Source organism: Eptesicus fuscus, chromosome 20, assembly GCF_027574615.1.
Source record: "Eptesicus fuscus isolate TK198812 chromosome 20, DD_ASM_mEF_20220401, whole genome shotgun sequence".
Classification (NCBI taxonomy): Eukaryota; Metazoa; Chordata; class Mammalia; order Chiroptera; family Vespertilionidae; genus Eptesicus; species Eptesicus fuscus.
Window position 1 is genome coordinate 44,181,544 of NC_072492.1, and position 12,262 is coordinate 44,193,805.

General features: G+C 59.4%; 1 protein-coding gene across 1 annotated transcript; it reads right to left on the reverse strand.

The window, feature by feature from the left end:
• Positions 1-2,312: 2,312 nt before the first annotated feature.
• Positions 2,313-5,315, reverse strand: KRT16 (keratin 16). Its single transcript, XM_008147072.3, has 8 exons — positions 4,685-5,315; positions 4,133-4,215; positions 3,811-3,967; positions 3,562-3,723; positions 3,339-3,464; positions 2,842-3,062; positions 2,679-2,734; positions 2,313-2,555 (listed from the first exon to the last, which is right to left on the reverse strand). The coding sequence occupies exons 1-8, from the start codon at positions 5,222-5,224 to the stop codon at positions 2,464-2,466; spliced, it is 1,437 nt and encodes a 478-aa protein (XP_008145294.2). The 5' UTR covers positions 5,225-5,315; the 3' UTR covers positions 2,313-2,463.
• Positions 5,316-12,262: the final 6,947 nt, after the last annotated feature.

Sequence of the window (12,262 nt, forward strand, 5' to 3'; positions counted from 1 at the left end):
AACCAAGCCATGCCCACCAACCACGCCCACCAGGAAACCGTTGCAGGGACGCTGGGGTGTGGCGGAGCCCAAGTCTGGGAAAGCCTCCCCCCGAGGCTTTCCTGGGGGAGGCTTTCCCAGACTTGGGCACCAGCAGGGAGCCTGCACGGATTGCAGGAAACGACCAGGGTGTCGGCTCCTACGATCCGTAGCAGGGACGCTGGGTGCGGCCAAGCCCAAGGCCGGGAAAGCCTCGGGCGGAGGCTTTCTCGGCCTTGGGCACCATCGGGGAGCCTGCACGGATCGCAGGAAACCACAGGGGGTCGGCTCCTGCGATCCTTAGCAGGGATGTTGGGTGCGGCCGAGCCCAAGGCCACAGCCCGGGGCCAAGCCCCGACCGAAAGAAAGCAGAAGGCGGTGGCCACAGCCAAGGCCGAGGTCCCCAGTGCCAGCAGAAAACTGGTGCAGGCAGCCAGGTGAATGAAGGTCTATTGCACGAATGTTCGTGCAAACGGGCTACTAGTATAGTATAAAATAGGATTTGACTGTGACTAGTATTTAAATAGTCATAATAATGGAAACATTTATCTAATGAAAATGTGAATATATTGAGAAGATGGGGGAAAAAGGAAAGTGAGGAAGAAGTGGGATGGGGCAATGCTGTATAAGAGAGCTTAGTAAGTCCCCATCCTTCACAGCAGGAAGTCAAGCATTAAATACTAAAACTTTTTTTTAAAAAATCAAGAAATGGTAGTATAAGCCTGTTGTCTAAAAATAAGGAGGGTTGAGCGTCATCCTGTGCACCTAAAGGTTGCCGGTTCGATTCTCAGTCAGGGCACATACCTGGGTTGTGGGTTTGATTCCTGGTTGGGCATTTATGGAAGGCAACCAATTGATGTTTCTCTCTCTCTCTCTCTCTCTTTCTCTCTCTCTCTCTCTCTCCCCCTCTCCCCACCCCTTCTTCTCTCTAAGCATGTCCTCGAGTGAGGATTAAAAATATAATCATAATAAAATAAAATAAGGAGGCAAATGCCAAAAGTAACAGCTAAGAAAGTGGGAGGTGGGAATGGAGGTATGTGACACAAACTGGGATGGCTCTTTTTTTTTTTTTCCTTTTTTGGGGAGAACGGCTCTTTTTCATAAAGGTTTTATTATGTTATACACACATAACTTTGATTTGTTTTGATTAAAGTTTTTAAAATATGGAAGGCATCCATAGCAAGTGAGAGGCGTGGGACAATGCAATTAGTCAGGTATGGTTGACTCACGAGTACAGGGCAGGGAAGGGCGGAGCAGAAGCAAAGCGGGTAGAGAAGGAAGCGCCAAGGATCGAAAGGGAAAAGGAACATCATGAGTGATTAAGCAGAGGAGTCCTGATCACATCCTTGTTCTTCATCTTGACCACATTCTTGTTAGAAGGTCACTGGGCAGAAATGGGGCTGGGAGAGATGGATAGCAAGGGGCCCTGGTGAGCAGGCTGTGGCCAGTTCTAGAGAGAGAGGAGGCAGGTCTGAATGGGGCAGTGGTTTGGGAAACGAAGAAGAGATATTGCCCAGGGAGCTCATCAGCACAAAATTTACAGGCTGAGGGGAAGGGGGGAAAGGAAGGAGTTGACAGGGGTGAGGAGGAGGAGCAGGTGGGGAGAAGAAAGGCTCGAACGAACCATGGGCACTATCCCCAAGGCAGAGTCTCACCCTTCCACTGTCCAACAGAAAAATCATTGTGTGCAAAGGTGAGGAGACAAGGGATCAAGCTAAGAGCTCAAGCGTTGAGTCTGTGGGTTAAAATACCGAATGTGACAGGGTGGCATAGAAGAAAGGCACACTAAGATGGGCCCCGAGAAGTCGGGGTGATGATGATCTGTGGGGTCATCTTCCCTGGGGCCATCCTGTCACCTTAATAGCCTATTTTGTAATGTTCTGTATTGTGTTTGAATTCCTCAAAGGTCTTGGTAAAACTGTCACGGCTTGCACATTGCAGCCAGACAGACCTGGCTGGGAACCTCAATCGTGTTCAGCGTGACTTCATGCAAGTGACTTAACCTCTCTGAATCCCAGGGTTGTCTCTGTGACCACACCCAGGTCACAGAGTTGCTAGGAAGTCTCAGGGAAGAACCTCTGTCAGATGCCTTCCAGGATGTCTGTTGGCGTGCGGGAGCTCCTTCCCACCCTGTCCCCTCCCCTCCCACCATGGCATGGAGGTCTTCCGGATAGACCCTGCAAACTCCTTCGAGCTTCGCTCTTTCTCGTATCCCTCAGACTAAGGTCCCAGAAGGTTCCTGGGCATCACCTTCAACTCCCTTCTCATCAGTTCAAGAACAGAGACCACACATGTTTGCATCAACCAGAAAGTCAGCTTTATTTGCCCATCACCAGCGGAGAGGAGGGGGAGACAGGTGGGACTTGCGCTGGGAGAACAGGGGCCTGACCCAGGCCTTCCAGAGGTGAGGCCGGTGGGTGGGCAGGAAGTTCTGGGAGAGGCAGCTCAGTGCTTGGAGCTCTGGCCCTGGCTGAAGCTTGAGGAGCTCTGCTCTATGAGGAGGGGTCGAGTCTGGCGGCCAGAGGATGAGGACATGGCTGTGGGGGAGAAGAGATGAGGTGAGGAGGACTCTGGGAGCTCAGCTGGCCCCACACAGGGAAAAGGAGGGGAGGGGGGGAGGCTGGAGGCTCTGGAGTGCCTGGGACCCTCAGGAGTCTTACCATCTCGGGAAGAATAGGATTGGCTGGATGATGACGTGTGCTGAGAGGAGGAGAGACTGTGGGGGAGAAAAGACAGAGCAGTTAGAGGTGCTGGGAGCAGCAGGGGGGCTGAAGGGTCTATGGAGTAGAACTGGGGGGATGGGGTGCAGGGGCAGGCACTCACTGGGCGTCCTCTCCCTCCAGCAGGCGGCGGTAGGTGGCGATCTCCTGCTCCAGCCGGGTCTTCACGTCCAACAGGATCTGGTACTCGTGGCTCTGCTGCTCCATCTCACAGCGCAGCTGGGCCAGCTGCTCCTCCACGCTGCCAATCATCCCCTGGATCTGGGACAGCTGCATGCAGTAGCGGCCTTTGGTCTCCTCCAGGCTGCCCTCCAGGGATGCTTTCTGTTTGTGAGAGAAAAAGAGAGTCATTGGAGGTGGTCACTGCTGTCCCTACAGGTCTCTGGGCATGTTTTCTGGGAGGTGCATGGGCTACGGGGTCAGACAACATGGAGAAAAGTTATTCCACCTTTCTGGGCCTTCATTTCTCCATCTATATAGTGAGTATAAGGATCCCTTCAGCCCCACTCTTGGGGAAAGAGAGGTGGAACTATTGTGGCAGTGTTGAGGGGTTGGTGTCCATTACTGGTGACTTGGGGGTTGGGGGCCGGGTTTTCATACCATGCTGAGCTGGGACTGCAGCTCAATCTCCAGGCCCTGGAGCACCCTCCGGAGCTCGGTCACCTCGCTGCGGTTAGTCTGCACCAGCTCGCTGTTGGAGGCCACTTCTCTGTTCAGCTCGTCGGTCTGAGACGGGGGAAAAAAAGAGCAGAAGGTGTGAGGCACTCCAGCGGCGGCCCCCTGGCTGGGAAGTCCTGCGGGAGGCCGGAGGGCCCAGCCCCACCTTGCTCAGGAACCAGGCCTCGGCGTCTCGGCGGTTCTTCTCTGCCATCTGCTCGTACTGGTCTCGCATCTCGTTCAGGATGCGGCTCAGGTCCACGCCGGGGGCGGCGTCCATCTCCACGTTGACGTCCCCGCCAGTCTGACCCCGCAGGGCAAGCATCTCCTAGGAAGGGACGGCGAGAGGGAGTCAGCTCAGCATCTCTACCCCGCTGACCCCGCCTCCCACCAACAAGGCCAGCAGCCGCCTCACCTCCTCGTGGTTCTTCCTCAGGTAGGCCAGCTCCTCCTTCAGGCTCTCGATCTGCATCTCCAGGTCGGCTCTGGCCAGGGTCAGCTCATCCAGCACCCGGCGCAGGCCGTTGATGTCGGCCTCCACGCTCTGGCGCAGGGCCAGCTCATGCTCATACCTGGCGGACAGAGGTCAGGGCATCAGGTTGCATCCACGAGGCCTCTGAGGCTCAAGCCCTGCTGGTGCCCCTGGACAGACAGCCCCACTGTTCACCCCCTGCCCCCTGCCCCCTGCCCCCCTGCCCTCTGCTCTCAGCCCTCAGCCCCGCCACCAGGAGGCTCACTTGGTCCTGAAGTCGTCAGCTGCCAGCCTGGCATTGTCAATCTGCAGAATGGGCTGAGCATTCTCAATGGTGGCTGTGATGATCTGCAGGGGGGGGCGAAGGGCGGGAGGCAGCGTTAACCACGATCCCGCTGCTCAGGGGCGAAGAACACAGAGGGGAGAAGGAAGTCTCCCCACATTTGGGGGTTTCCTGGCTGGCAGGTCAGGCTCGATGCTTCTCCAGCCAGCTTGGGGTGCCTTCCCACCCAGCTCAGGGTGTGTAGGGGATGCACCCACCTCTCCCACCACCCCACCCTGGACCCGAGTCTGAGAGAAGCTGCACACGCAGGGAAATAAGAGAGGCAGGGTCCCAGGCCCAGCTCAGACACCTCGATGCTGAAAAAGGACCCCCGGCCACCAATTCTCTGAGTGGCCCTCGGCCACTGCCCCCGGGCCAGCCTCAGTCTCCCTGTCTGTAAAATGGAGATGCTAGCAAGTGGTTTTCTAAGGCCCACTGCAGCCAGGACCTCTCTCAGTGCTCCACCCACCAGAGCCACCCCCCTGGCCCACCCACCTTGTTCCTGAGGTCCTCGATGGTCTTGAAGTAGTGGCTGTAGTCCTTGACCTCACTGGGCCGCTGCCTCTGGTACCAGTCCCGGATCTTGACCTCCAGGTCGGCGTTGGCCTCCTCCAGGGCGCGCACCTTGTCCAGGTAGGAGGCCAGGCGGTCGTTGAGGTTCTGCATGGTCACCTTCTCGTTGCCAGAGAGGAGGCCGCCATCAGCACCCCCGAAGCTAGCACCGAAGCCACCGCCATAGCCACCACCGAGGCCACCACCGAAGCCACCACCAAGGCCACCACCGTATCCTCCTCCGAAGCCACTACCCAGGCCTCCACCAAAGCTGCTGCCGCTGCTGAAGCCACCGCCATAGCTGCCTCCCAGCCCGCAGGCTCCCCCGGAGGAGAAGCGGGAGGAGGACATGCCCCCGAAGGCGCTGGAGGCCCGGCAGGACCCTCCGGCCAGGACGGAGGACATGCGGCTGGAGCCACCGCCAAGGCCACAGGAGCCCTTCATGGAGCCGGAGGAGGAGAACTGGCGGCTGCAGGTGGTCATGGTGCCGAGGAGGGAGGTGAGTGAGCGAGTGAGTCGGCAGAGAGAAGAGAGAGGTGCTCAGGAAGGCGGGAGGATGCTGGGCTCCTGGAGCCCCGGCACCTTTATAGGTCCCTGGGAAGGCGGGGCCCTCCCAACTGCTGACTCCGGGTTCCCCTCCGGATTTCATCACTCCAGGTCCCGTCCAACTCCCCGCTCCGGATTACTCAGCCCGGGGTCGACTCACTTCGCTGTGCTGCTCGGAGTTCCCACCCAGCTTTGGGGGTGTGGGGCCGAGAGAAAACACACACAAAAGCCAGTCGGCGGTGACTCAGGCTGGGCGGCAGGATCGGCTCCTGTTCCCGGAGCCCGAGGGGACAGCAGGGCCTTGGCCCAGGCGGCTTTGTGTCGGCTGCGTCCCCGGGCAGTGAGTCAGCCCGGTGAAGACTCCCTGCCCCACGGTGACAGCCTCAGCCCCGTGCGGTCCCAGGGCCCTCTCGGGATGGAGCTTGTTCCTGGCCTGGCTCTGCCTCGCTCACTGTGTGACCTGAGACCCCTCACCTACCCTCTCTGGGCCTGTTTCCCTCAGCAAAGTGACCAGGCTGGACCGGGTGATCTTGGAGTCCCTTCTAGTTCTACAGATTCGATCACTTTCTCTCTCCTGGAGGCTGCCTTTGAGCCCTCAGGACCCCCAGAAGTGGTGTGCACCATGGAACCAGCCCCCCCACCCCACACATGGAGCTGGCCAGCTGGCAGCTTCAACCCCGGCTCTGCCCCTTACAGCTGCCTGGCATAGGCAGTCCTTCAGGCCCTCTGAGCCTCAGGGGTTTCTATCTGTAAAAGGGGAGGACACACCACCAGCCACAGAGGAACATGCATGAAGGACCCTTCTGGCCCCTCCCGATGGCCAGCTCTGACCCTCACCAGCTCTTTCAGCCCCCCCACCCTTTTTTTTCCAGCACAGATGCCCCTCACCTACCTCCTCAAGCCCACCTCTTCCTGGCACCTCCCTCCCACACCCCTGCCCTCCTCTCTGTGCTCATGAGCAACCCACCTCGAATACATTGCTCCACCTAATCACTGGCACCCACCATACACTGTGATGGGAGGGGGGTCCCTGTCCTGCTACTAGTGCCGTGAGTGACCCCTGACCCCTGTGGGCTTTGAGTCCCCCACACTGTGTCCAGGGCTCAGTTCCCAGCAGTTTTCTCTCAAGTGTCCACAGATTCCTGGCTGGTCCCTCTCCTTCAGTTGAGGGAGATGGGAAGGTGGCTCTCTGGTCACCTGCCACGCTCAGGAGTTGTATAGAGTGTCCTACACGTGCCACACGTTTCCCTGAGAGCCTGTCCCTGCCACTAGTTCACAGACAGGGAACTGGAAGGGTAAGTGGGCTTCCCAAGACCCAGTCTGTCCGTTTGTCCAGCTTGAGCCCTTTCCACCACCCTGAGCCACTCTCTCTATGCATCCCCAACATACATCTTTGTCTTGAGCTCATCCTGTGAAGTAGAGGGAAACCCAGAGAGGGGGCGATTCCCCTAAAGTCACTAGTCTGGGCCTAGAACCGAGCTCGGGCCATCTCTGACACCGAACACGGCACGGGTCCGGGCTGCCTGTCACCACTACCTGAGCCAATTGAGCAGGCACAGGGTTGAATCATGTATGAGTGTTTATCCCAATACTGCCGGCCGTGGGGAGAGCAGCAGGCCGTCACGGACATCTGCTCTGCACCCCTCCATATGCTTACATCGGGAAGAAGGACAGAGATGACCCGGGAAAGTAGGAGTGACAGGCATGGGGAAGCGGGCAAGGGATAACCGTTACAGGTTCCAGGCAAGGCCGGCTGGTGGTCGCAAAGGGAGGGCGCCTCGGGGACCAGATTGTTTTGGCAACAAGCTTGTTCAAGTTTCCGTGATGCCAGGCAGTTCTGGAAAAGGAGAATGGACGCATTCCGAGGTTGACTCCCATGTCCCGGGGCATACAACTCTCAGCCAGGTCAGAATGTGCTTTCTCTAATCAGAGCAGAACAATCGCGAATAACAGCGCGTGATTAATGTGTCTTACAGCTATGGCAGGACCCGCTGTTCTGTTTCTGCCCCTCACAGCCCCCCTCGCCCCAGTGTCTTAGAGGCAGGGACCAAGGTGTGTCTGTGCTCATATCCCGCCCTGGCAGGAGCTCTGCCCACAGTGGGCAGGACCTTGGCCCAAGGGCTGGAGGCAGGATTGGGAGGGTCTAGACCCAAAATCAGAGGCCTCCTCAGAGGGGCCTGAGGGGTGACCCACAGAGCTGGCCACTGTCCTTGCTCGGAGGTGCCTCTGTCAAGGTGAGGAGCAGGGAGGGCCTGCCTCAGCCTGAGCGCTGCTGGGCGATACCACCTTGAAACGCTCTGCCTCAGCAGAGCCAGGCTTTGCCAGTGCTACATGGCGCCCCGTCAGTCATTTGGCTGTGGGCACAGGGCCCAGTGGTATTAGCAGAGCTGGTGCCCAGCACACGCCTTTAGGACTAAGCCTGGGAGATGCTCCCTCCCTCCCCACACTCCGCAAATGGGTAAAGGGGGCTTGGAATTTTGGACCAAAGAATCCTACCATCCCAGGCGTCAGGGTGGGCCTGGAGGTCAGGGCCGACTACAGACTCGTCACCCTCAGAGCTGGAAATGACCTTTGAGGTCACCAAAGGCCACCAAGCTCCCACCAAAGAGAGTGAGAGACTTTCCCCAGGTTACACAGCATGGAGGCTGAGGAGCAGCGACTCGAACCCGAACCCCGCTCTGCGAGCTTTGCCTCTCTGTCCCCAGCACAGCCCGCGCCTCCTTTCTAGTTGGACCACTGCCCCTCCCCCATCCCTGCAGGTGCGGGGAGGGGTGCACACAGGCCCAGCGCTGAAGGCCCAGGGAGCTGCCTGGGCTGAGAAGCTGCAGGAATAAAGTTGCTGACCAACCCATCGAGCCACTCAGTCAACACCACAGACCAAGCACCCACCACACGCCCGGCATTGGGGGCGCAGGGGGTGGGGAGATGTGACACAGTCGCTGACCTTGCACCTTATGACTTGCACACTGAGGTGGGAATGCAGCACCGAGTGCCGGAAACCCTGAGATGCTCTGCCCTCGGGATGCAGCTGGGTGAGTGTTACCAGCTCCCGGCCCAGCGGTAAAGGAGGGGCTGCCTCTGAGACCCTCCTGAGAAGGTGGCTGAACCACGGTGGCTCCAGCTGGGCCTCAGAGGATCTGAGTTGGCAGAGAAGGAGTGGGGAGCATTTCCTCCATTACACCTGCCCCAGGGTTGCCAAGCGCCAGGATCACCAGGCCGGTGGGCACAGAGCACCTCCAGGCAGTGGGCTCGCCTCATTCCTCTCTCCTGGGGCCGTCCCATCTTGGGTATGAGGTCATCTCATTCCAGAGTTGGCCAGGAAATATTATTGGCCAATGCCACGCCTCCACTTGCCAGATTCACAAATCTGACTGATCACCAGCATTCTATCCAGATCCCTGGGCCCTGCTCCGGCTCACTGCCCAGCCTCAGCCCACTGCACAGCCTCAGCCCACTGCACAGCCTCAGCCCACTGCATCAGCCTCAGCCCACTGCACAGCATCAGCCCACTGCACAGCATCAGCCCACTGCACAGCATCAGCCCACTGCATCAGCCTCAGCCCACTGCACCAGCATCAGCCCACTGCACAGCATCAGCCCACTGCACAGCATCAGCCCACTGCATCAGCATCAGCCCACTGCACAGCATCAGCCCACTGCACAGCATCAGCCCACTGCACAGCATCAGCTCACTGCACAGCATCAGCCCACTGCACAGCATCACCAGGACAAGGCAGGTCCTAGGACTGTTTCCTTTCTGGTAACCAGCCAGGCCTGGGGGAAGGAGGCCCCAGGGAGGCTGAGGGGAGAGAAGAAGGGGCTGCAGGGCCCTCAGCTCCTGGTGGCAGCCAGATCCATGGGCTCCAGGGGAGGATGAGGAGAGAAGAGGCTGGATGGGCCAGGACAGAGCAGTCTGGAGTCAGGCAAGCAGGGACCAGATATTGGACAAGTCTTTGTGCCTCTCTGGGCCTCAGTTTACTTCTCTGAGAAATGGGAAGATCAGCACTACTTCACAGGCATGTTAGAGGCTAAATAAATAAAGCACCTAGCACAGATTGGTGGCCACATTGCATTTATTCACAGATATTTATAAAGCACCTACTATGTGCATTGATATGCAAAAACAAAAACAAACAAATGAACAACAAACAAACAAACAAGAAGAGAAATGCTGAGGGCATACCATTTGGAAGGACTGGGGGCAGAGACAATCCCAGTACAGTGCTCAGCTGTGAGGGGCCTATACGGGGTGGGGAGGCTCTCTGGGGGTGAACAAATGTCCCTGACTCAGGTGCTGGTCCCATGACTGGTCCCAGGATCTGGGTGAATCTGAACGCCAAGCCCCCCTCCCCCTGTTTGATGCCCCTCTTCTGAGGGCAGGGGCTGTCACCGCCCCTCACAATGGTCTACACAACCCTCAGGGAAGCCCATGGCTGGGTCAATGTCAGTTGCAGCCTGGGCCCTGTGCCTGGTGGGAGAACTGTCCTGGCTCTGGTCCCGCTTTCTCCTCAGCCACCCACAGCATGGGCGGCACAGGAGGCCCACACTGCATTAGGGCAAAGGGCGTATTGTCAGCCCACCACTGTGCCGTGCTCACCCTCCTAGGCTAGGGTCCCTTGGGGTCCCTGCAGGCCAGGGCCCGTGTCTCTAGCTTCCCCCGGGGCCCCATGCAGACCCAGGCACAGAGCGGGGCAGTGCCATGGGCAGTGTACTGCCTGTGGTCACCCTCCCAGGCGTGGAGTGATGGAGGAAGTCTCAGGGGCTGGCTACCCATGGGGCCTGAGCCTGGGAATCAGGTGGGTGGGTGTCCATCCTAGGAGAGTGGGTGAGGCACGCTGAGGGCAGTTACCAACCGGTTAACTGTTCGGGCAAAACATTTTGTGCCGTGAGTGGGTGGGTACGGGTGAACCATGAGACTCTATAGAGCCCACAGCCGGGTCTCCCAGTCCAGCCACAGGCAATGTCCCCAGCCACTGGGTCTGCTTGGGGTGCCCAGAAAAAGCCACCAAAGATTCTCATGCCATCCCCCAGAGGCCGTAGTCCCCTGAACCCAGTCTGTGCCCTGTGGCCCCCACCTGCCCAGGCCTGGGCTGAGCACTTCCAGAGAGAGAGGGCATCCCCTTGGGGCCCAGGACTATCTCCCGTGAACCCCAACCCCAGCATGCCAGCCACTGCCTCTCCTAACTCAGTTCTCAGCACATCGGGCTGCTCCCAGTTATGGCCCCCTGAGCCACCCACCCCCTCCCTTTGTGGGCAGGGTCTCCTTCCCCAGCAGAGGGGCAACAATAAAAATAAAAGAACAAGAAGAGAAGCCCTGGCCAGCCCCACACTCTGACCCCTCCACAGCCGCTGCATCGTAGGAGGCACCCCGGTCTGTGGAGAGAGAACCGCTGCCTCCCAGCCTGAGGCTGGGCAGGAGGTGGGGCTCCCGGTTCCTCTTCCCAGCACAGCGTCTCTGGCAGCACCTTGCTCCACCCCTGACATGCCGGGCTCCAGGCAAGGGCTGAGTCACTGCTCCCCAGAGCCTCAGTGTCCCCGTTCACACAAGGAGGCTCCTCTTCCAGAGCCTTCCTGCTTCCTAGGAAGGTTGTTCAAATAAATGAGATCACCCTCCGGAGGAGCCATCCTCAGCCCAGGGCTGGTTCTGCTGGTTGTGGCCGGATGTGCGGCGGGGCCTGGGGATACGATGCCACCTGCCCGTCCTGCATCCTTGTCCCGGCTGCTGCTCAGGCAGCTGAGAGGCGCCAGCCTCTGACAGCAACACCTGCAGGCCCGGCCGCATGGAGAGCTGCAGTGGCCTCTGCAGGCGTGGGGTCCGGGCGACAGCCATGGGAAGGAGCTCACCCTCCCCAGTATCAGGGCCAGAAGGGCCGTTAGCTGGGGCTCATCTCACTCCTCGCTTCCTGTGGCTTCTGGGGTCCAGCGCGGGCCTGGGACCTGCCCAGAGCCCCACCCCAGCTGCCCACTTCCTAGACAGCGCTGCTGCCACTGCCCCACCGGCTCCTGGCCCCTCCCCGCCCAAGCCCCGCCCTCCGTCTCCAGGCACCAGGATCCAGCAGGTGTTGGGACACCCAGGTCTGATTGTGCAGCAGCGGACAGTCCCAGGCCTGTCGGTGAATTGGGGTGTGGGGGCACCCCTCCTCTCAGTCATCCCTTCCACCCACTCCCACTTCTCGAAAAAGACCAGGAAAGCAGGCTCACCCCACCCCTTGGTTTCCGGATTCACTCAAAGGCAGACTTCCTGGTGTCAGGCTCCTCCCCAGCTGCTCCTCACCTGAAAGGGGCGGGGCCCAGAGGGTGCTGGGCGGGGCTGCGCGGGGCTGCCCTGGCCCCTCCCCAGGATGCATTTCCCACCACCCCACCCGAAGGCTGCCAGGGAGGATGGTGCTGCTCCCCAGTACAACCTACGCCCCAGCACCCCATCCCGAGCGGCAGCTGACCATTTAAGGAAACATTCCTGGGAGACTCCACCTTTGTCTTAGGCAACGGGGGCCCTAACCAGCTCCCCTCCCTGCCGGTGCCTCTCCCAAGAGAACCCAGACTTCTGTCCTGTCCCACCCCTGCCCCCTCTCAGAGGAGGGACCTCGAGGAGCAATTGACTGGATGCAACATCCCGTGGGCCTCTAGCTCCCACACCTGAAATCTGCTCCCCCGTTTACGGATGAGAGAATGAGGCTCAGCAAGGGGAAGCGACTGCCCGAGGCCACACACCCACTTAGAGGCCACGAGGAGGCCACCTAAGACCCCCCCATACACTGACCGCACCCGGGTCTGGCCCGGCCTGCACCAGCGTCCCTGGGACCACCACACACAAGCTCTGCCCAGACCTACTCCTTACCCTGGTCCGAGACTCTAAGTCAACAACGGTGGGCGTCCATCCGCAGACTCCTCCCCTGCCCCATCCCCCGCCCCCGCTTCTGTTCACCCATCCCTCACTGGGGCCAATCAGTGGCCTCAATCAGGAGGCATTCCACG

Bases quoted from the DNA above. Each gene is read 5' to 3' on its own strand.
- KRT16 (XM_008147072.3), bottom strand. From the start codon at position 5,224: ATGACCACCTGCAGCCGCCAGTTCTCCTCCTCCGGCTCCATGAAGGGC. The intron at 3,724-3,810 runs GTGAGGCGGCTG...GTCCCTTCCTAG, and splicing joins TGAGGAAGAACCACGAGGAG to GAGATGCTTGCCCTGCGGGG. The intron at 3,063-3,338 runs GTATGAAAACCC...TCTCACAAACAG, and splicing joins TGCAGTCCCAGCTCAGCATG to AAAGCATCCCTGGAGGGCAG.